The 24,860-nt window shown below is 36.6% G+C and overlaps 1 protein-coding gene across 1 annotated transcript in view; it reads right to left on the bottom strand.

Moving 5' to 3' along the window:
• Window positions 1–24,860, bottom strand: part of FAF1 (Fas associated factor 1) — a 149,381-nt gene that overhangs the window by 37,368 nt on the left and 87,153 nt on the right. Inside the window, exons 9-13 of the mRNA XM_064428824.1 lie at window positions 13,759–13,854; window positions 13,103–13,229; window positions 12,179–12,242; window positions 11,152–11,233; window positions 3,419–3,573 (exon numbers count right to left, since the gene is read on the bottom strand). Coding sequence (XP_064284894.1) covers window positions 3,419–3,573; window positions 11,152–11,233; window positions 12,179–12,242; window positions 13,103–13,229; window positions 13,759–13,854 — 524 coding nt within the window. The remainder of the gene's footprint in view (window positions 1–3,418; window positions 3,574–11,151; window positions 11,234–12,178; window positions 12,243–13,102; window positions 13,230–13,758; window positions 13,855–24,860) is intronic.

Here is a 24,860-nt window from a genome sequence, read left to right on the forward strand (position 1 = left end):
CAGAGTGGCAGGGCCAGAACTGCCAGCCCCACTGCAGCCAAACCCCACTGCCACCACCCTGACACCTGCCCCCAAATTTCTCTGTCTGAAGGGCCATGGTAGCAATCTTCACTGCAAGCAATTGAAAGGAAACAATTATTTTTAAGCTCATGAGTCACCACAAATTGAATGGAATATAACAAGAGCTAGAGATATATGTGTAGCTTAGTGGCCCTTTTCCTCCTTTGACAGGAACATACCACAAGAATATTTCGGAGTTGCTCCCTAAACTGAAGTCTAAACTATAGGAGATAAAGATTTCATGTATATACCTTAACTGTATTATAAAAACACCACATTATTTTCCTAAATGAAGCCTGCTTGTTTTATTTTCCCTTTCTTACAATTTTATTATGATTAATGAAAAAACTCATAATCACTGAACTTACTCAAAGTAAGGGAGCAATTGCTCCCTTCACTGCAAACCTGACGTCAGAGGCAATTAAAACCCAGAGAAGCCAAAACAAAACTTCCCCTCAACTGTATTAACTAGACTTTTCCTTCATTTTACAAAGTAACAGTCCTGTGTGCCTGCAGTAAGAAGTTTTTAGTATCTGACTCCCAAAGTTGTAATGCTTATGCTTTTGCACTGCTGCTGGCAGGTACCTAATGCTCTCACAGCATTTTACTCCTACCTACACTCTCTTAAATCTATTGGAATGGATATTGAAGATTGAGAGATTCCAGAAGAAATGTGCTATTGTACAGTAATGCAGGTTTTAAAGCACATTCCTGTACCAATGTCAGTCGACAAACACATTGAAAGTTGGGGAAAATGACATTAATTTGGAACTGGTTTTGTTCCACAGTGTTCAGGATGGACCCTCATTCCATTAATGAGAAAATTTGAAACAGCTATTAGGACTAATTTTGGAATAGAATGAAATTTGTGGATCAAAGCATCAAGAAGGTTTTTATGGCTTATACAAGGAAAGTCTTTATAGCTGCTTGTATTTACTCATGCCATTCCACAGTACTGAAACCATGTCTTTTACTACTGACATTGAGGGGTCTCTGTTCACTGCTGTAAATCAAGTGGGCCTGATTCCTCTGCTGTCCCATCCTGGCTTTGCCAGCATTTTTACAATGAAATTATAAGAGTATAAACGAGCTACTCTTGGGCTACACCAGCAGGCAAAACCCAGTTCCTCCTATTGCTGTTGTCTTCTCAGCATTCAAATAAAAAGCTACATTTAAGTGTGTTCATAGGGCTAGAGAACAGAATGGGCTCCAAGACCACTGTCACTGAGGCACATGAAGGGCAGTGATTGAACAGAGGGACTCAGCATTTATTTATGGGAATGCCCACAGTGCATTGGCACTTTCCAAAGGGAGAAGGAAGCATCGTGCCCCCTCTGAAGAAATCAGAGTCTGAGCAGGATGTGACACTAAACATAACTGAGAAATTATTCTAATTTGAACCAGCGTGCCTTGTTTACCCCTTACTATTTTTTGACCTCACTGTTAATATGACAGTTTCTTTCTTGTTGGTAACAGAAAGCAAAAAAATGAAGGCTTAAAAACCCTATCGTCCAGCACAATCAGGGACTAAGTTCATTGAGAGCAGCTATAAAGCCTTAAACAAGCCCTTTATTTTGTGTTTTAAGAAGTGTCATAAGGAGTTAATAGGACACAGCTGTACAGGCTCTTTCTAACAAGCAGCTTCTGTCGCTTTGGTCACCACAGGTGTCTGTGTAACCTGCAAACTCTTATTACTAGTGTATCAAAGTTGTGCTACTTAATAGATTTCTTTAGTAAAACACAACAAAGCAATTACATGGCTGTTGATCGTTAGTCATAAAAAACCCCTCAAACACAGTTTTTCAAAAGAAACTACACCGCAATTTTTTGTCATTGTAAAATAAAAGAAACTAGTGAATTAAATAGAAGAGCAGACAATAGAACAGCAGGTAGTCAACTGAACTTAGCCACTACAGATGGTTTAGAAATAGTGTTTCCTTCTACACCAACTTGTGGGATAAAAGAAAAGGAGGAGGCTCCTTACTGCCCATGAATGGCAATACCAAAAGACTTAAGCAACTTTCCAGTCTATGTATTTAGTCCTATGAAAGAACCTACATGTTTCTTTTTCCTCTCTTACTTTTTTCTTTTTCAGAAACTTTTAATCTGTTTTTGCAACTGCTTTTTTCCATAACCTTCTACACTTCTCTAGAATAACTCAAACTAGAAACAGTGCTGCTGATCCCTCCAGTGATAAAATGCAGAAGGTCAAGTGAGGAATTCCTGAGCAACACAAAGTGTCATTTAAAAAGCACATTAGAAAAAGAGACTACTCCATTCTCCAACGTCAGCTCAGTAAAAAATATTAACTACAATTTACATAGTGAAGACTAGAAATGCATAAATGCTCTAGTCTAATAATCCACAAGATAAAGAAGCATGAATGTATAATTTTCCTTGCTCAAAAATCACTGGAATTGTGTGAAGAAGTAGCAACCTTATTCCAGGCCAAATGACTGCTGCATCTTTCAGTCAAAATTAAACTCAAATTATAGTAATATACATAGGATGTTATCCTGGCAAGACATGATCAGTCATCTTCTGGGTAAATAAAAGTTACGAAACAAGGTCCAAGTTAGAGAACCGAACAAGTCTGATTTTTAAATGTTATAATGCTAATAGTAATAATAATATCATTATTTTCAGTAGATCATGATCAACTGATAAATAACTAAAGAAGAGAAAGGCCTTGGTATAACACTAAGGAAATCTGTTGGTAATCTACAGAAGTTGTAGAAGGAGGTGAAATCTACAGTTTTAATTTCTTTACTCATCAGCAAAGTTATGGTCTCTCAAAGACATAAGATAGCTTTTATTATACTAAAACCAAAATATCTGAACATTCCCAAAGGAATGTTCTGTAGGAAAACTGTAGTTCAAAAAAGTACATATGAATTGCACGTGTTTAACATTTTGCATAACCTGTTCTTAATACTAATTTATCACATGAATGTTATTTTTTTAAATAAGATTTTCATTAACAACAACAGTTACTACCCCAGACAGATCTTGTGCAGTTACACCAACATACACACCATTAATGCCATGTAATATCATGGCACTGCAATGCATAACTGTGAAGGCACATGTTTGAATATAGAATTATGTTTGAAAATAAACTGGAAAAAAAATGAAATAGTTTCTTCAATTACTTTTTCCTGCACAGGAATAAGTCACTTTTTGATGAACACAAGGCCAGCCCAATAGTCAATGAATGTCAGCCAGCACAGCTCCATTGGTCAGCTGAGAATGAGCATGACATTTTAGCTCAAACAGACATTAAGCACCAAAAGATCTGATAGCCAGAGAAGGGCCTTCCTGAGAAAAGCTGCCCCACTCAGAGTCCAAAGAGTCTTACCTTGCTCTGTTTGCTTCTTTTGTCATGTCCCATGCCCAGGTTATGAAGTTCTGACTCAGGTAGGAGACAATGGATTCAGCACAAAGCATTTGTGAGCAGAAGACGTTGGTTAGTACACTTTCATCATGGTGGAGGTAGATAGCAAGAAGCTTTCTCTGGAAAAAATGTGACAAGAGATGAGTGAAAAGTTCCTGAGGCAATTTACAATTTAAAGTTGCTGCTGCAGATTTGTGTTTTAGTACTCCCAATGGGGTTTATCAAGGGTGACAAGTATCTCAACACAAGAAATAATCAGAAGATTTCAAGTCAAATGGTGTAGCCCAGCAAATTTTTAAATATTCTCAATGCTTCCTAATATTTTGAGTATTAAAATACAATATATTATGTGCTTAGAACATGAAAAGAACAACAAATGAAAAACAAAAACCTTATTAACATACCTAAGAAATTAGTGAACTTCTTTGGCTTGTTGCCCAACAAAAATAATATTTCTATGAACAAGGAACATGCCTCTTGACTGGACAGCATCTACCACAAAAAATAATTATAAACAACCTGAAGAAAATGATAGTGCATTGCTATCAGCACCTCTGTAGCCAAAAAGAGAGGCAGTACATGTTGAGATGGTGTCTATGGTCTCTTGAAACAAAATATTCTTTGCTGTTCTTCTGGAACCCTATCAAGTTAAACTTGAGCTTCACTGCCAGCAGCTGTGTCCCAATGAAAATCTCAGAGCACCTCTTGGAAAACCAGTCTGTGTGCATGTAAATATAGAAAGCAGGCTGCAAATATAGAGGGAGACTATGAGCTAGCTAAGGACTGTGATTCTGCAACTGGCATTCAATGAATCATAAATATAATTCAGAAAATTACAGCTTTCCATTCCCCCATACCCATATAAATTACTTTATTTTAAAATAGTACTTGAACATATTTGCTGAGATGATACGGTGCTATTTTCAGTCTTTTATTTAACGTAATTTCAAATCTCTTCATCAGAAGTAACACTGAACCCTAGATATTGATGTGTATTGATATAGCAAGACACGGGATGCAATTTCCAGATAAGCTGTCTTTGCAGAAAGCCCCTGTAGGGCTCTCGCCTCATATACTGGCTTTCGATAAAATTTAATGACTGTTTATAAAAGGAACATTTGAACATTCGACTTTGGGAAAGGGATTAGTAATTTGCATTACTGTTTGTCTAATTTAATTTAAATGTTCTTCAGAAACACGTACACATGTGCCAGGAAGGGCCATTAATAAGCCCAACATGCAGAGATCCATATAAGTGCAGCCAACAATGTTGACTGAAACTAAACTTGAAAATCCAGGGCACTGATGCACAATATCATGCAATAAAACAGCATTTCTGTGGTGATATTTAATTTAAAAAGAAGAAAGAGGCAGGGGAAGATCAGGCACTGTCTGTTTTTGAGGATCAGCCGCTCTGCATTTCAAAGCGTCGATCCCTGCAATATCCAGGTTACTGTGCTAGAATCTCAACTATTATATAGCAGTTGTAAGAGAGGGAGGGCAAAGATGTGTTTACTCAGTGATTAGGGCCTTAGAATAAGCCTCTAGCTCCTAGAGAGACAGCTCACCACTTATTCATTTGGACCAATTCACAAAGCCTAGAAAGATTAAACATCCATGCTGAGAAGACAAGCGAATGCAGACGGTGAAAAAGAAATAAAAATTCTTTAAAAACTCTGAGATGACTTCATTATTTTTTCCACAAGGAAACTTTAGGAAAGTGTTTAGTTAGAGAAAAACCCACATTGACCTCTCTCTAAACCCTTAATCTTTCCTTTGTGGTGGCACTGCTTTGTGGTAAGCGGATGGCTTTGCTCTCCTCTTTTCACTGGGAGCGGACAGAAAAAAAGGCTCTTGAGAAACACTTTTACTTCCAAAGAAACAACCCCATGAAACTGTTAAATATGAGATTCCGTACAACAGAATGTTTCAAAATATGTACAGTTTTAGGCTTAAAGATTTAGGGACAAATTTCAGTAAACAGAACAGGCACAAACACAATGGAGGTTTACACTGACTTACTTCCCAAGGGAATGTAATTTTTGTTGCATCAACAAATCTTAACCATGCAAAGACTAAACTCCACCACATATAAAAGACTATACTTGTATCTCATAGCTCATCCAAAATGTTAAGGGTGGGCACAGGCATACTACTATCATAAATGCAAAGAGGTAGCAGGAGGAACTGAAGTGCTAAAACATTATTTTGAAAAATATTTGTGAAAGCCAGGGGCATTTTTTCCTTGGAAAAATGCATGATTGCAAAAGGCTCACAGCTTGAAGTTTGTTGTTGTTGCTGCTGCTGTGTGGGTTTGTTTTCATGTTTGTTTATTTTACTAACCCATGTTAGCACATATTTATAAGCAAGTTTTGGTTGTGTTTATTTCAAGCCTTGGAAAAGTCAGAGTAAATTCTAGGATTGTATTATGACTAATACTGAGTATTTTGAAGTGAATTTTGAACTATTAAAACAGCCTTACGAAACTGTTCAACAGTCTCAAAATACACAAAAGAAGCCTACTAATGGAGCACTAGATTGTTCTGTGTTGGAATTTCAAAAATACGACTCAGAGGTTATATACTTAGCATGAAATTTTAATTTTAAAAAAATACAACAGGGAAAAACTTTTACTAGTCCCTACAAAGGTATGGGATACCAGAAAGGTTTTAAGCACTGAATATCGGATGGACTTCCAAAGGCCTTAGGACTTAAGGGACTTAAGCCACCAAGGGATGCATTTTTCAGAGTATGTGCATGCTGAAGACCAGGCATTAAAGCTCCAGAGAAGTTAACACATTTGTACAGAATTAGAAGAAAAGTTGTCACTGAGGCAAAAAACCCTGTAGATCTTGAGATGACTAAATTGGAAGCAGTGGGTAATGGCATTTTTAAGCTTCTCAGCCAGTTCCTAATACTGTGAATAACTCAGATAACTCAAAAGAATATGAACTTGAATGGGAATAGGAATGCAATCATAAGGGTCAACAAAATCACAAACCTGAATGGTTATTTCTGAATCTCAGGTTTACAAGTTCAACTAATGACTGAGACAGAAAAAGTTCATGATGTGACAGCTGCTAGAGGCATCAATGTTCTGTCAAACTGGTAGGCTAAGAAATCAAAATCTTATTTTTTTTCTCCAGGTTTTATGCAGTGAGAATTAATTTAAATAAACAAAGGGACACATTTGCACTTCTTTAAATCTTTGAAGTGCACAGTGTGATCCACCTGTCCAACGTGATCTTAGAGTTCATGGGATCAGCCTTGGACACAGCTAATTTACCTAGCCTTGTAGAAGACATCTGAAAAAAACTGTATCCCACAGGTTCCTAAAGTAGGAGTGAGGTGATCTCTGCAAACTTCTGATCCCATATTTTGTATTAAATGTGGCACAAGGCATCCCCAAACTAGCTCCCAGTTTAAACTTCCTGTAATTTTACCTTTCAGTAAAACACCTAGTCTCAAAAATCCATCAGTGATGAAGAATCCACAGGACCAGTGGTAAGGTGCTCAAACAGCTACCCACTTTCCCAGGTAAAGGTGTGTTAAAGCCTGCTTTAGTCTACTTTCATCTTCCAAATATTTGATCCTATTATACTGCTGTGTCTCCATTTCAATCAATTGCATCTGTAGTGGTAGCTTACATAATGCAAATAGTATCCAGTAATTAACACCAAAGTCAGGTAAGATCTACAATCACAAGCTTTGAAAGAAGAGAAAATGTAGAGTGAGGCAGACAAGTTCAAAAACTTCCATTATTTAGTAACAAATAAAGAGGAGAGACCCATACCTGGGAGCAACCCTCCAGATATGAAAGAAGCTACTCTTTAGATATTGAAAATGAAGGGTGTGTAGGCAAACAGTGAAGCTATTAAACTGGTGTTGTAGTAGAAATTTCTAAACAATAGTTATCCACAAAGTCAGAAATAATTTACAAATTAAAGGACAGAACTGCTAACACACACCAGGCAAGACTGGAAAGAAAATAGTGACTAACATGGGACTTAATTGGAGTTTATGTACTGATATTTATCATAGTGCAGCTGCTTCATCTTCCTGAAAAGCTAGAATTATACTTCTATACCTGTCCTCCAGTTTCAACCAGACCATGTCCATTAGTGGTCAGGTTATTTATGTTTAATCAGAATCTGTTAAGTGGTAATTCCTCCAGGTGCAATCTGTAAAAAGTTCAGTATCAACTTATTGAGCTGAAATAATAAGGGACATTTTTCTGAGTTACACAGATAAAAATGATGCTATAGAAAGCCCTGTATGAAGGAATATCCTGCTACCACCAAGGAAGAGGGGAAAAAAATAGCTTTTATTTGAACACACCAAATCATGGAAGGAGCATACTTTGCTCTAGGTATTCAGGAAATAAAGAACCCATATGTGAGAGGGATGGTGCTGCTTCTAAATTGAACCTAAAAGACAGAATTCAAGGAGAAGAAAAACACGGTTCATTTTCAGAATGCAGGAATATATATTGAGGTGACAATACCAATCTGTGCTAAGAGAGATGTTTCACATATTTATTAAAAGTCAGTGGACAGAAAGGTTGAGAGAGGAGCAGGAGGTGAGCTGACAGAGGTATATAAAGATAAGAGCTCCTGAAAAGGCAAAGGCAATGTCTTTATTCTTTCTCTTAATAAAAGAGTAGCAACCACCTATAAAAATGAAAAGACAAGCTCTAATAAAAGAAAATACAGTAGTATTACTCACATATATAACTCAGTAAGCTTCGATAGCAATTAAAATCCAGTATTACTAACAACACCACCATAAATTAGGATAAACCCTCTGATGTCTCAGAAGGCAAGACGCCCACAAACTGCCTTCAGACACAAAGACACCTTCCCCAAACACCTTGTTAAAAATGTCTATTACAGGATTTTTTTCATGGCATCAGGCGTAGCAACTCCTAGGGCAGTGTAGCCCTGTAGCAAGAGTAAGCCCATTCTTCAGAAACTTATTGACAGTGAAACTCTTCTTTCCAATAGACAGAGGAAGACTTACACAAAACCCAGCGTAACTGTTGATTTAATAAACCTCTGACTCTCTTTCTCTTCCTCACCCCATTAAAGGAAATACTGAAAGTATTTTCTTGTCATATATACAATAAGAAATGAAAACACAACACCCTTACCTATCAGACTGCTGGAGGCAGCTGGGAATTTCATGGCCAAGGACAGTGCCTGTTAAAAGCAAGGCTCTATATCTTGGCTATTGTACTTTTGTGGTAAAGAGTTATACAGGTTTTAAAGCAGAGCCCCATTTGACCTCATTCCACCTCTCCTACCAAAAACTGGCCTTGTTGTGGCAGCAGTTGCTCCAAAGGTTAAAAGATACCCATCATGTATGCTAATCTTCACTGGCTAATGACTCAAACACAGCAGATAAACACCTGAACTTTGTTAAAAGGTATTTCCTTTTCAAGCAACATTTTGTTAAATAATTATGAATTACCATCCTTTCCAACACATGAAAAGACAATGAGATTTAACAGCAAACATCTATTTTCATAAAAAGAAACTGAACTCATATTCTGCATTCAAAACACATGTTCTGACATAAGTTAATTTTCTTTAAATAACCCAAATGAAAATATTCCTGGAAAAAAGCTTCATGTTTATACACATTGGGCTTTTTTTTTTTTTTGAGGTAAAAAGTATCCACAATACAGATTTAAAACACAGCTGATGGCTGTCTCACTAGACATGAACTGCAGAGTGCACCTTCTGCTCTGGACAGAGTTGAGAATTTGTCAAGAAAAGGCCAAGATCTCTGAGCACTCGAGCTGCCAAGTGCTCTCAAATTAAATCAGTTTGAAGCGGTTTTCATTAAGATGGATTGAGTGTGGCATCGTGAGAAACACTCTATCAAATGTAGTGTTTTACTTAGTGATTAAGTATATACCAGTTGATGAAGCTGCCCAAATCCTTCGTAATCCCACCACTCCAATAAACATTTAATGAGTATATAAGTTCAAAAAGCCTAGTAGAGGATTTAAACCTTCAATCTTGTTTTTATTTACTCTTGGAACCCAATTTCTCACTTCAAGTGAAGAATGCTGGTGCCTGCAGCTCATCTGTTGCCCTGGTAAAATTAAGTGTCCTCCATAGTATATATTAGAAGATGAGACACACAGGTTGCAATTTCTCCAAAGCTTTTTTTTTTAATACTGATATATATCTTAAAATTTATTTTAGGAAATTAAATTATAAAAATATGAAATAATGTATCCCTTTCCTCAATTCTGAATTCCAGGAGCCAGTACTGAAATAATTACTTTGTAACAGAGAAAATCAGTGAAAACATATGGTATTTTTTGCTTAAAATCAGAATGTTACATTAAAAATTATGCCTTTCCAAATGTGGGAGGGAGAGCTTTCAAAATAAGGCAATATTCAGAAAAAACCCCAACAATCCAAACAACACAAACAAAAATTAATACTGTACTAAATACAAGTATATATATATATATATGTACACAATGGTTTTATTGTGATGATAACCTGAAAAAATCACGAAATATCAAAAATGTAAAGTGAAATGAATTTCAGAAGTGGTTTTTAAGTAGCACAAGAAGTATTTTGAACAACAAAAAACTAAGTAACTGCACTTTGAGCAACAAAAAAACTAAGTAACTGCACTGCATAAATATCAGACTTACAGTTAGAAAACTGTTTATGAAAGTTATGAGCTTTTGTCCACTATTACACTGTCAACCATTTCTGATGACATGACACTAAATGAACTTCCCAACTCACACCCTTTCCTTGTTCAATTCACAGGATTTTTTTCTCTGTGCAAAGACATGAAAATATTCACTAAACTTAGAGTGTTAAGTATGTGTTAACTTCAGCTATATAGTGTGGATTTACAACTCTCACACTTATCAGAACAGCCCCTAACATAATACAGAGAGTCCTTCCAATATGAATAACCACATTCTTCATTTTAAAATTAAACATCTATCAAGAAAACAAAAAGTAAATTTAAAGAGCATGATTTTCTTGTTTGTGTTTCAGCTTTATCTGTGCTTAATTATGCAGGGTTTTGGGTTTCTCCTTAGTGAATCAAGTCACCAAAACTTAAATAAACTGTCCTCATTTTAATTTTATTAAAATACTGATTTTAAAACTGTGCATGGAATAACAGAAACTTGAGATGCCTGGTTGGATGTACAGAAAAACTAAACAACCAAACCTTAGTACTGGAACTTACTTGGCAGATAAAGGCTGTACAAAGGGGAAAGAAAAAGCACACTGTATTTGAGAGCGCTTCCAATTTAAATTTACAATTTCATTAGGCATTCTTCAAAGGAGTTACCAACATGCAACAGTGAACTTGTCAACCACAAGACTCACAGGCAGGGTTATCTGGTGCTAGGACACCATTATTTCAGGAAGAAAAGGGAGGAGGGGAAAAGAAAAAGAGTAGCTTTGACAACTAAAGAGCTCCAGTAAAAATACAGCCTGAATGATTAGAGAGCATCAGTTATTCACCGCAATTTCAGCAACCACCAAGGTAAATCTTTTAGCCAGTCAACTGAATGAGTGCAACTCTTCTAGAACAATAAAAGCAAAATAACTCCAAAATGTAGCTCAGCTTTTCAAAAATCAAGATGAAAGCCCTAAGGTGATTTCCATTCCCCCAGTATTTTAAATAAAGTAGTTTTAATACACACTTACATCTCTTGCTTTCCCATAGAAGGCTTCCTGAAAAGCAGCCTCTAATGAGCCAATAAAATAAACAGGATGGCAGTCACCATATCTATTTGAGATAAAATTTCCAATTAATAAAAAAGGACAAAATCAAGTAATTCCAACATTCTACCTTTTCATATATTCTGTAAATACAATGCATTGGCTATACCTTTCTAAAGATGAGTATTATACTTCTAAAGGACAGAAAGAAAATATTTAGGACCCATTTGTTTTCTGGCATTGAAAAACTCAAAAGTAATGACCTACTACATTAAAAACTTTATCATAAAAACATTCTGATTACACATGTAGATACCTTAAGTTCTACACAATTTTCTGTAAAATTTCCACAAAATTTTCAAATTATTTCCTTTCTTTATTATATTCTTAAAGCTTAATTGAAGGCTATTCTTCTATTACACATTAATGCATCTCATACACATGAAGGAATATTTCATCACTGGAGTGAAAACAGAAAACAAATAAACTTTGCATTACTTTGCAGCTTCTACCTATTCGGTGAAACAAGCAACTGTTTAACAGTGCATGATCTGGTAGGATAAATTTTTTAAAAATCCAGAATATCTCTGTTTTTTAAAAGTCAATATTTTCCCAACCACTTTGCTATAGTGAAAACTCTTACAGCAACTATGTATTTATTTTTCAATATTAATCAGTTTCAGCTTTTATGTTCCTGCATATCATAATAAAATTATCAGATATAACCAGTCTTTTTCTTCCTTCTGGACCTTTACATAATTAAGTAATGGTACTACATAGGGGCAAAATAAATAGGACAAGAATCAACCACTCCAGCTTGGGCTGAGAAATAATTTTATTTTAGAAGCAGTTCTAGCAGAAGAATTAGAATTTAAATAAATTAGATGAGGATGTCTAAATATGCTATAATCTCACAAGAAAGCATGTAGACTTGGTTTATTCTTATTTTCATTATTTACTAACTTTAACTGGGTTTGTAATAAGAATTGCACAGTTAACAGGCTAAGCTTACCTTGAAGAAAACTCTGCTGTAAATTGTAATAAGGCATCTCCTTCATTTTCAGCATTTTCTGGCACTTAAAAAATGGGGAAAAAAAAATAAATGCAACTCTATTGAAACAGATTGTAATATGCAAATACATTCACTTCACAGGTATTTCATGTTCCCAGCTTACTGAAGTGTTACCAAGAAAGCATACAAACTTCATGAAGGACTACTGACTACGAACTTTTCAAAAGACAAGAAATTTCCAGAGGGTCTCATGAATATATTCAGGTTTTCCAAAGAGTAAAATCCTCAGGTCCAGTGTAATGTGATATATCCTGTGCTCAGAGTTTGCACTCTGGGCTTTAAGGCTTGAAAGGCTCAACCCTTCCTACCCACAACGTTAAAAAGTTTTCCATATTATTATTTCCATATTAAAAAACTTCTAATGAAGTAACACTAATGCAAGTGTAAAGTAAATAAAGAGTATGCAAGAATTGCATGTAGGAGGTAACTGACTGCTCCTGCTCAATTCTTTTCATAATTTAAGGGCAAATAACCACTGAGAAGCTTGATTAGCATAAGGAATAAAACATTAATCAAAAATACAATCTGTAGAATTTTCAAAACAGGAAAGTGAAAATCTAGTTATCTACAGGTACATTTGGATAGAGATCACAATTTCTCTGACTTTATTTGTTACTCATCAGTTTTAAGTTCAATTATTATTCTTCATTTTCAAAGTTTAAAAATTTCCCTCCATGGAAAAGTGCTTTAATAGTTGCCATTTATGTGTGCAGTATTTTCCTTTGGTACATCCATCAGACATGACATCCAAACAATTCTACCATTCCTATTAAAAAATACTTCCCAGTTTCTAATTCTGCAGACCCCTCCCACCTCTCTGCCTTCACCTCTGCTGTACAACCTCCAGTAAATTGTAACTCTTACTCATTGGCGATTTCCTCAAGGCAGATGAAGCTACTCCAAACATTTCTCCATCATCAACTCCAAACTCAGTAGCATCTTCAAAGTCATCTCCATCACTGTCACTAACCATATGAACATCAGTGCATTGCTGTATTAAAACAAAACCCAAAATCCACTGTAAGCTTCTATTTCAGACATTTTCAGTGAAATACAAAATACACACACAGTGACAAATACACATAATACACTGCAGTTTAATTTATTATTTTATATAACATTATCAAAGGTAATAGTTGAGCAAATTTTATCCAAAGTTAATGCTGTTTTCCATCTAATGGTACCAGAGCTGGTTTAACTGCATAAGAAAGAGGTGGCTTTTATATTGGTATGGAATACCCATATAAAGGAGAAAAATCAAGACTTTAGTGCAAAGAGCTAAGGTCATCTCCCCCAGTCAGATGCTTTGCTGGGATTTGTTTGCTTTCTTTTTCATCTTGTTTTTCCATTACTCCTTTGCCCAGTTCCTCACTTTGTCACAATTGCAGGAACTGTAAATGGATTGATGTAAGATGCAATTCTATTGACACACCACAACAGGAGGGATGGTGACCACTGTACCCAGAGGTGTCCCTGCCTGCTCCTAGAGCAGACTGGTAACACAAAGATCATGTCCTTACCTCCTCTGACTGCTCCCTTGTTTGTACAGGTGAGGATCTTCTTCCAACTGTGAGTCGATGGCAAGGAAAAGTCACTCCTGACACAGCTAAAGTCATCTACAAAGCAAGCAATGGTTCTTCATTAAAGCCACAGTCTCAATTAAAGGTTGGGGGGAGGGTTTAAGGTTGTTTAGAGATTCAAATTAAAGACTGCATTATTTAAACAAATATTAAGAAGCCTGAAAAACTAAAATTATTCCTTACACTAAAATATTACTGAGGTGTATGTGCAGAGTATCAAAACAAATTCCATGGAACTGCAAACTGCAAAGGGCCTTGAGTTATTATTTTCTCCTGAAGCAGTATTGAAGTTTGAAACATTACTGTACATGGCAACTTTTGCAGTGCTATGCATTGATGATGCAAATGTAGATTTTATTTTTGCTAATCCAGAAGCGATTGTTAAATAAAGATGCTAAGTACTGATACAAGTAATTAAAAACAGTTAAATCATCTTGAAAAAAAAATGTGTTTTGAAAGATCTGTTTATCAGCACACATTGCAATAGACACAATCACACTGGCAACATAAAAAATACATTTCAACTAATTTTTGGTCATTTTAAATGTCAAGAGTGCACACCATGGTCCTCATTTGAACAAAGACACACAGCCCAAACTGCTGACACCGCAGTCAGCACAGTCCACAGGATGGATGTTCAGCAGCCAGTGCCAACAGAACAGCACTTCTGCTCTTTGCTGTATGCCTAAATCTCAATTTTTAAGAGCTACCAATAGAAAAATTCTACTGTCATTTGAAAGACAAAATGATTATGATGCCTGCAAACACAGAGGAATAATATTTGAAAATATGGTCTCATATACATTTTAAAATGCACTAATTATAATGCCTAGAAATGAGAACTGCCCACTCTGTGACCAGAACCACCTGTGCCATCCCTACCTTTAAAGCTTCTGCCCATCCTCCTGCCTCTTCTGGAGAGCACTTCAGTCCAGGAGAAGCAAGCTGGATGACCACAAATGGCAATTTCAGAAGCACCCAAGACCTATCTGGACTGATTTTACAATGTGAGTAGCTCTTAAATGAAGATAATTGATTGGTTTTGGGAGGAAAAAAGTATTTAATGCTTTAATTCAATTTTTAGTGATGTGGAGAAGGGTAGTGTTGGCTGTATGTTTAAAGCATCTTTTGTAATGGTTCCTTCAGATGAAACACAGAGAGGACAGAAAAACACCTAGATCCTGTAAAACTTATTAGTATTTTTGCAGGGCACAGAACAAAATATTTACATTATACATTTCAGAAATACAGCACTCTCCTAATTGGACTATAAAAACATTAAGGTAAAATATATTTCAATCATTCTCAACAAAAACCCAAGAATAAATTATAAGCCATAAATTTCATTTACTGCCATGAGCACTGAAAATACCCCATTTATTTTTTATACATAATTCAGAGTGACTTTCTCACTTATCTGCTAGAACTCACAGAGATTTAATTTGCTGCAGGTTGAAGCAGGCTGATTAAGCAGGCTGGTTACCAAATGAATGTTAACCTGTCTGAACTAGCCTACTGTCACATTCTCACAGCAAGGTTAAACACAAGTTTAGCTGTGTAAAAAGCCCAGCAATCGCCTTAAAGGAAGTGAGTTTTAATACTCTGGAGTAAATGAAATATTAAAGACGACACCCAGGTCTAGACCAATTACCTGTGAAACTCCTGTGACAAGAGAGCATAAGAACTGCATTCTCTGCCATAAGCCACCATTTCAATTATTATTTTTATAAGCTTCTAATAATAAACAAAACCCAACTGTTATAAAACCTGAAACTTTGCCCTGTAGTTATCACACCATATGAAATGCTGGTAAAACACACAAACACCCACGTGAGCCACACACAGACCACAGCTCCCTCTCTCACAGCATCAAATCCCCTGACAGATGCCTGGAAAGGCTCCCGGTATCTTTTACGTGCACATTAAAGAGAGAGGGGTAAGATCAAGCAGGCAGTTATTGTGCTGCTTCATCACTTGGCCCAATTGCAGGGTGTTGCAATTCCAATTTGCAACCCTATATTATAGTGTCAAAGCGTCTCTCAAACACCAGCTAACAGCAGAAGGGGTTCCACATCAGAGTCTGTTTCATCCCACTCTCCACACACTTGCTGGAATGTTGGGGGTTTGTGCACATTGGTGTGAGAAATCACCCTTCTCTTTTGCCTTTTTTTTTTCCTTCTGAGAAGTCGTTTTGGTTTTTTTTTTGCAAAAGAAATAGCAGCTCTGCCTCCATTCCAAAATAAACAGGCATCAACATTCTTCTAGAATAAAGTTATCTTCATTCAAAGGCAGAGAGTTCTCCTGCAAAGACAGATTCTACCACCACAAAAGCTCAAGCTTTATTCTGGAAATCATAAAAACACCAAGACTAAGCAAAAGATTGTTTTCCAGGCAGCTCAACAAATCCTTTCCTAGTACTGAGAATGCAAGGTACTGATGGGAGCACAACTGAAGTGTCTCAGTGGCTAGAACTGTAGACCTCACACTGCTCTAGGAGAGGTTTTTCTTTCTGAATACTGCACCTGCCCCTCCCAAACAGAGATGCAGAAAATTACCTTTGCAATAAATTATCATTATTTCAGCCACCTTCCCATGGGAGTGGACAAAATCTTTATACCAACCCCACAACTGAACCAAACCCAAAAACAGGTTTGTAACCAGAGTACCTGATTACCCATATTCTCTAGCTTATGAGCCCATCTGGCTAAGAAAAAACCCAAAAGTCAGTCACTTTTCTGAATTTTTCTCTTTTTGCATGATCACCACTATGTGGGTAGCAGAGCTTGATTGGGATGGCTTCCACATGCTCAAGAAAAGACACTGAAAATGTATTTGCAGGACTTGTGCATGAATGACAAGCCACGTATAGGTTATGAAAGAAATAATATACTAAAACAAAAATAAATAAGATTATTCTATTTGTTTAGGCAGGGAACCTATGCTTGTGCAAATCAAACTGTCTCAGAACTGAAAGGTACATGAGGTAGAAAGTGAAACAAAATCAGAAATAAGGAAAATAGCTTGCAAAAAGTAACTCCAGAACCAGATCTTTTGTTCCACACTATGTAGACATTGCTTGTGCTTATTTAAAGTTGAAGTAATCTCCTATTTGGCTTCCTGTAGCTTTTAAGGAGAAGGAAAATAAAATTCAAGATTTCAAACATTTCAGGGAGAGTGACAGCAGGAGAGTCTCCTTTTAGGAAACAGCAGAGATACTAAATGGATTCAACAGCTCTGGGATTCAAAAAGGTAAGGGTACAACCTGGACTAAAAGTGCACAAAAGGTTACTTGAAATAGATTTTAACTACTAAGAGAAAGATCACTACATAATCTTACAGTTTACAGAGGAAAGAAATAGTCTGGTGCTCACTTGTGCTTTCCAACAGTAAGACACTAATACTATTTGTAAATGCTCAGTGTGAGATGATTTGTTTTTCAATTGCCAGCATTAGCAATCGAGGGATAAAGTTAAGCAACATCTTTTCTGATCCAAACATGCATGATTCTTTGTCAACCTTCCAGATTAACCCAGAAATATCTGCCAAATCTGGAGTGAGACCAGATGCTTTAAACAATAAATTATTCTTCATGTTATATTAATTTTATGTAGAAGCTTCTATAAATATAATTCCGAACTATCTAAACCCACTATTTTTTCCCCAAATATTTCATGATACAAATATGTCTGCAGGAGAGAAAGCAATCATTGAGAGCATTTAATTCCAGAGTGCTGCCATTTCATGCTCAGAATAATATGAAAAATTACAAGCCCATAATCTCAAAACCTTGTATCTTCTAGAAAGAATTTGTTGGCACAACTTAATTCCCACTCTTGCAGATTTCTGACATTACAAATGAAGAAACAAACTCAGTCTCCTGCAGCAGTCCAGAGATATTTAATCAATATGCTGAAGGTGTGAGAAAGATAAACAGTAGAAGGAACATGAAGGAATGATACCAGCAGAGAACTCCAGCTGCAGATTTCACTCCTCTGAGAAATGCTGATACAAAAATTATAAGCTCAGTGGACTGTATCAGGAAAGGAGTAATTGGATATGACAAATTGGTCTTCCTCATGTTCAGCCACACACTGATGGAGAAAAACAGCATCTCAAGAGAGATTTGAATGGCAGCCATACCTAATGAGGAAAGTGAAGGAAGCTGTAAGAGCCTTCTAATGCCTTACAGAATATAGCTGGGACACCAAAGTGTCCAGCTTAAGGCAATAATCTGTAAAGAACAGAACATTCCTCCTCATCCTCAATTACTGAGAGTTAGTGCTGGTCACAGGATACTTGCCATCAAGGGATCCCATCTCTGCAAAGGGATAAAGCTTTTTGTAAACAAGAACTATTCAGAACAAGCAGATATAATGTTTAAGGAAGGCAGGAATATTGGTTTACTCTGTGCTTTTTGTTATGATTCTGATTATTAGAAGAGCAATGAGGGTTTTGAGATTTTGGAGTGTATGGGCACTCTGATTTGTTTTAATGTACATTAATGCATCTATCTGAACCTACAGACACTTACCTGTTAATCAGGGCAAGTTACTAAATGGAGCCTTCAGCTATGTTACCCAGTACTTGTCAATTTTAAAGAAAACAGCTTGTAGCTGTTTAAAAGACCACTGAAAAGGAGAAACTGTTTCAGTCACTACAATGAGGTAATTTTATTTTCGAACTACTCAAATGACAAATTCTTTCCAACTCCCTGGAGAGGTATTTTTCCATGACAAAATATTTTCTAATACCATTTTTTTGGCATAAAGGAAAGATTCTTGATAATTTGTTCTTAGAAATTCAAAGGTCAAACTGTAAATCTTACAAAGCATCAGAGAGAAATTCAGAGAACACCTGATCCACACACAAAGGAGAAGATTCTATAAATGGTGCCAGATTTCACTTGCACACACACAGCAAGTGAAGCAACAGGCATTACCTGACAATGGCAAGCCAAAACCAAAACCTTGCCGTGGATAAACCTTCTGGAGTTTTAATATAAAAAGATCCTAAAAAGAAATAGAATTTCTGTATAAATTCTTCTATGAACCTGTCCAATTATTCAAGCAGCTAAACTTCTAATACAGAATCATTTTTGGCTTCAATAGGAAATGAAATAGGGGAACTCTCACAGCATGATTTTCTATTGAGGTAAAGGAAAAAAAATTCCATTTTCTGCTTTTAATACTCAGAGATAAAGTAAGCAAACAAGATTGTGGTGTACAAAATAAAAAGCATGTTTTCCGATACTTGACTCTCCCCCATAAATCTCCCATAAAAAGGGCTCTTTCTAAAGGTTGCTTAGCAGGCTGCTCTACACACATAGGGGTTTGTAACACACATATATCACACAAAAAATCTCAATCAAAAACGAATGCAGTGTTACCTACAGATTGAAACCTAATCCTGGTTCAAATACTCCATGTGACAGCCCTGTCACCCTGCGCAAAACGAGAGTTGTTTACCTTTTCCATTCACTAGTTGGCTTAAGAATAAAGAAATAAACATGACCAAGTACATTTCATAACATTCAATTATTCAAAATAACTTAAGAGATGTGCGCATAGCAAAATACTCAATGACTGGCAGGTGTCTCCTCTGTGAAAATCTCACTCCCATAATTTGATCCTTTTTCTCTTTGGATTAATTACCATGATGGTTTTTCCCCCTCATCAGATAAGAGAAGGGATAAGGATAGAGGGCTGAGCAAGGAGCATTATCAAGCATTTCAATTTTCATATTAAATTTACTATTCTGTTTTGTGACCTTTTATTATAGCACAAACTAATCCCGAGTATGATAAATGCCAATTTATCAGATGGATGGATAGATTGATTTTCTTGAAGATACAGGGAAAAAAGCTGTATTTTCAACACAATTATATGAAGTTTGAGAAGGAACAAAAACTCTAGAAGGAACATTTCTGTTATTGTTTTTCTACGTACATGGTACTACTAGATGGACTTGGATACAAGGTATTTTAGGGATCAAAAGCTTTCATTGCCTAAGTGCACTGATAGTAGGTAAGGTAATAAGACAAAACAAATTATAAACCTAGTTGGAAGGTTGAAAATCTAGTTGGAACACCTAGAAAATAATTTATTCTTCTTGCTGTTTACCATTGGAGCTAGACTGGTCAGGCTGCTCCACAGCTGAGGCTCACTCACATTTCCATTTTCCTTTTGTAATCTATCCTTTCCAAGACCGAGTAAGCTAGGAAAAATAAGGAATATTTGTATGGTGGACAGGATATAGCAATTAATGTGGCATATAGGAAAAATCCAAGTGTAAAAGGCAGGGGTGAGAGGCAGAGCCAATGAGTGAAGTTTTGTTTTTGCACTTGAAATACAAGAGTAGGAAGTTTTTCATTAAACAAACAGTTGAATAAAATTGTGGTTTCTAAGTGCATTCAGCATAGTCCTTGCATGTGAATACTGAAGCAGGGGAAATAAGAGTATGGGAACTCTGGCAATCTTCTGCAGTTCTCCAGAGATTATCAGATGGCTCCACACTCTTTCCTGGCTGGAAATCCAAACAGAGAAACCAATCCATGCAATAAGGACATGGTGGACTCCCAAGCAACTCATGCCATTTCTGAGGATACTCCAAGCCTCATCATTTCAAGAAAAATGTCACTATGACATGAGAGAGTTTTCATATGAGCTTGTTCTTGCCATGGCTGCAGCTCCTGGTGTTTAACCAAGCATTATTAACAGCGCTTGGGCAGCCTGCTGTGCTCAGACAAACCTTCACTGAACTCCTTGGGAACAAACAGGTGGTCAACACTTCCAAACCCATCCCTTGTCACTGTATACATTCAATAAATAACCGATCTTCTTTTCAATGTATAATCTCACAAGGGCAAAGTGATACATGATTTAAGAATTCCTGCATGTTCATGTTTAAAAGTTATGTTTAAAACTTCAAGAGATTAAAGATTTTCTGTGAATTATCCTTTGACTTGTTTTTTCTCAAAAGTTAGCAAGTATTTTTCCAGTAGTAACAGACTGTAAAATTACTTCTATCCATACTGAAATACATAGTATACATAAAACAAGTGTTATCACACCAACAAAGAGCAAGTACCCCAAAGTAAAATGAAGGTACATTGCAATTCAAAAAGCAAATCTATTAAATACATTCTTTTAGTTGATTGAAACAAGGGCTTTTTTGTACTATGCAATTAATTGACTCAGAAAGATTTACTACCCAGAACTGAAGTGCTCTCTTCAGTCTGAACTACTCAACTAGACACTGTTATCCAAGTTCAGTACATAATATTTAAAAAAAGAAATCAAACACCCAAACCTCATCTACTGCCATGTAAGCCCTTATCCCTCCTTGAATAACAATAAAAAGTGGATGTAATTCCACATTAGCCACTTTGTCTTTTGACATCAAACAGCATTAGCTGGGAAAAATAGTCAAGTATGCTTGAGGTTTGTTTATTTTATTAAACTATTGCACAAATATGAAAATGAACAGAAGAGTTTAAAAAATTTGACAGCCCTTGAAATTAACTTCCTCTGGAAAATAACTTCATTTTCATTATGCATCTCCAATAAAAAGAAAAAAAATCTTGACAGGTATTCAACGTTTCATTTTAAACACTAACTGGATGAAAAAAAACCATCTCTAGCGTGGAGTGTGTTCAGGTTATAAATCAGTAATGCTTATTTTAACTCCTCACAAAGTGTTGTTGAGATAATTACTGCTGACAGCTTTATTCAAGGTTCATTTCACTTTTTCTACTATTTTTCCCCTGTTAGAAGTTCCGCAGGGCCCATGGGAAGATCCACCCCTCACACCTGTTAGGGTTCTTCATGTTACTGAGGCCAGTTTGGACACGTCACTTCACATTAGCCTTGTGCCAGAGCGCTGTGACAATTACTTATCGCAGGTTTAACTCGGAAAAAAGTTTCTAATCCAGCCACAAGAACAGTGTCAGAGTACGTAATTTAAACCTGTCAACACAGGTTGGAGGAAATTCATTCCAAGGATTTCAGTCGTGTTCCCATGGTAGATCTCTGAACTATAATGAAGCTTAAAATCACAAAGGAATGCTATAGAATTAAAACACAGAGCCCAAAAGTTTAAAGAGCTCTGAAGGGAAAAAAAGGTGTCTGAACTATTACTCATGTTTTAAAATTTGATAAATTCTTTAGATTAGGATTAAGAGCCTGCTGTGTTAATTTGCCAAAATTCCAAGAGGCTGCTGCATATGTATCTTATTTTGCTGCAGTGTAAAGGCACAATCCTGGCAGATCTTTACATGTGCTGGAGGTAGAAGTATGGTCAGGCAGCTCTGGAATCATCTTGAAGATGGTGTGGGAGGCTGGAGGAGATCCAAGGCACAGTGAGGAGGGCACCCAGACACCAGGCAAGGGATGCTGGCATTGCAGCAACAACCACCCTAAAGGCAGCTCCACAAAACACACACAACGAGATTCTTGTGAGCTTGAGAAAAAGTGGTGCCTGGTGCTCTGGGAACACCCAGCCCTGGTGTGCTGGTTGAACACACATGCCAATTTTTGCTACGGGCCCTGTTAATCAGCAGCCGTGTTACTGTGCATCTACCCCTCTCGTTTGCTGGCTGAATGAAAATTATCCCTGGTTTCGATTATTTCTCATTTGACTGAGCCTAGTTAGGCAAATTAGGAATTAAAGCAGAAGGACAGCTACTGTAGTACTTAATGTTGCTTCAAACCACAAATATATTTAAAGGAAACACAAAGAAAATAATATTTCCTCGTACAACGGATTCTGCTAAAAAAGAAATATAGTTGAGAGACTGAAATAAATACCCATGATCACTTACAGAGCTCATTCTTCCTGTTAGACAAAAACTGTAAATATTAAAAAGGATGAAAAATCTGCCAAGCCATTTGCAGCTATTTGAAACACAGGGTAACAGAATTAAATAAACGCTGAAAGACCTGGAACACAGTTAAGTATAGACCATGAGGCTAATTGTGGATCTTGAGTTAATTACTTTCCACTGATACGTTTTCTCAATGGTCTTTTACATGAGTTTTTTCTTTCCTCAGTCTGAACCCCAAGGCAATTCAGCGTGCTAGCCTCCAAACTCTGGGTGATTCATTGTGTACTTCTGCCTTAGGATTTTTAGTTCATGCAGAGAAAGCCAGGCTTTCACATCAAGTTGATGTTAATGTGCACTGACAAAGCAACAGTAAAGGAGCTTCATGTTTGTCACAACGTGCACTCTTTAATTTAGTAATTGCTTTATACTGATATGCAAATAATGACACATTTCCCAAATTTCCAGTTCCTCAGCAATGCCTTCGTTAATTACTCAGTGGTTAAAACTTAGGCATGTAAATTGGTCCAGTGAGTTTATTAATAAGTACACCTGTGTGAACTGATCTATAAAACACACATGCCTGGGAACAGGTCATAACTCACTGTACATTCCTGAAGGGCTCTGGAACTGAAAAAAACAATTCTCTAACTAAACCAAGATAAATTACAACTAACAGAGTGTTGTTCACAGATAAACTGAGATTCCCAACCTTTTCTAAATTAAGAGAGACTGTCTGCGGGTGACAACAAATACCAGGAGTCAAAGCATCCATCGAGAGAGGGATCAAGGTAAAGAAAAGAAAAGGTCAATTAAAAAAAAAAAGGACAAGAATCCCTCTAGCACCTGAAAATATGGGAAAGGGCCAGTGTCCACTCATCCATCAGCTCTCTGTGGACGACCACATGCTTTGAAGTCTGGTTATAGTATTTTGTGATACTGTGAACGCTTACTTTTGACATTCTAACATCAAAAATTCAGCTGCACTTAACATGGATTCAGACTCATAACAACTGCAAAAACACTCAACTGAATTTTAACCTATCCTTTCCTCAAAATGTTCATGTTTTATTTGCTTGCTTTTATGTTCCAACACAATCTGTTAAATTTCTGGTATTTTCTTTATGCAACTATGTAACTGCCATAGAATATGGACAGTATAATACTTGCTTTTACTGAGTCTGATCTCAAACCATTTATTTTTCACAATTCAGAAGAGACACAAAACCATTAACAGTTTTTTAAGCTCGGGAACAAATAAAATAACAAACAGTATAAACTAACAACAATCCATCTACATCACATATTGCCCACAGATATTCACAGATACACCTTGGGAACTGCTTTGCATTCACAAAGAGTATCAGCCAAATACTTGGCACGTTTCTGGTCTATGGTGGGATGCCATTTACTTCACAACATTGTACAATGCTTTGGATGGCAGAGAAGTGCCTGGATTTGTTTCCAGCACTATATAATTCCTTGGCACAGTTCAAGCAGTTGTGCTAGCAGAATTGCTTCCAAAAAAAAAATGCTTCAAACACTGATGGGATTTTTATGCTGCCTCTTCTTCATGGATATCATTTTCTGAAGAATTGGATTTTTGCAATGTTAGCTCTTGAAAACACAGTGCTACTGACTTCTAAAAATGAGCTTCTAAAAAGGATGATTGTTTCCTACTTTCTGTTTCTCTTACCTGGAATGTGTATCCTCTAGTGAAGTTCTGCTCTGCTTATAATAGTGGAGTTTGATTACAAAGAAACAAGCACCACTGTGATAATCCTCCAGGAATAATGCAATTACCACTTATCAAACAGGTGTCTGCTGTATTCCAAGGAGATTATCACTTCCTATTCTGCTCTCAGAGAGCACAGAATAAAAGAGAAGCTGCTACTATTAAATGACTGAGGGGAAAAAGAGTCTTTGATAACAGCTCCTGCCAGCATCTCTCAGCAGGGCATGAAGCAAATGTAGTCCTTCTATAACAACTTGGCACTGAAATGAGTATTTTGGTTTCTGTAAAACGAGTTAAAGCACCTAAGAAAGACCACTTCAGTTAACGCAATCTGAAACATCTCTCTATGTTTCTTCATGGAATATTCCAAGAATCTCAGCACCTCTGGCTTTATGCCAAACCATGCCCCTTGTGAGTAGTCCTGAAGAGGAATTCTGCCTGCTCCAGCAAAAATCAGCTGCAGAGCTGCTCCATGAAACACATCATCCT

This window comes from Passer domesticus, chromosome 7 (genome assembly GCF_036417665.1).
Source record: "Passer domesticus isolate bPasDom1 chromosome 7, bPasDom1.hap1, whole genome shotgun sequence".
In the NCBI taxonomy this organism is placed as follows: Eukaryota; Metazoa; Chordata; class Aves; order Passeriformes; family Passeridae; genus Passer; species Passer domesticus.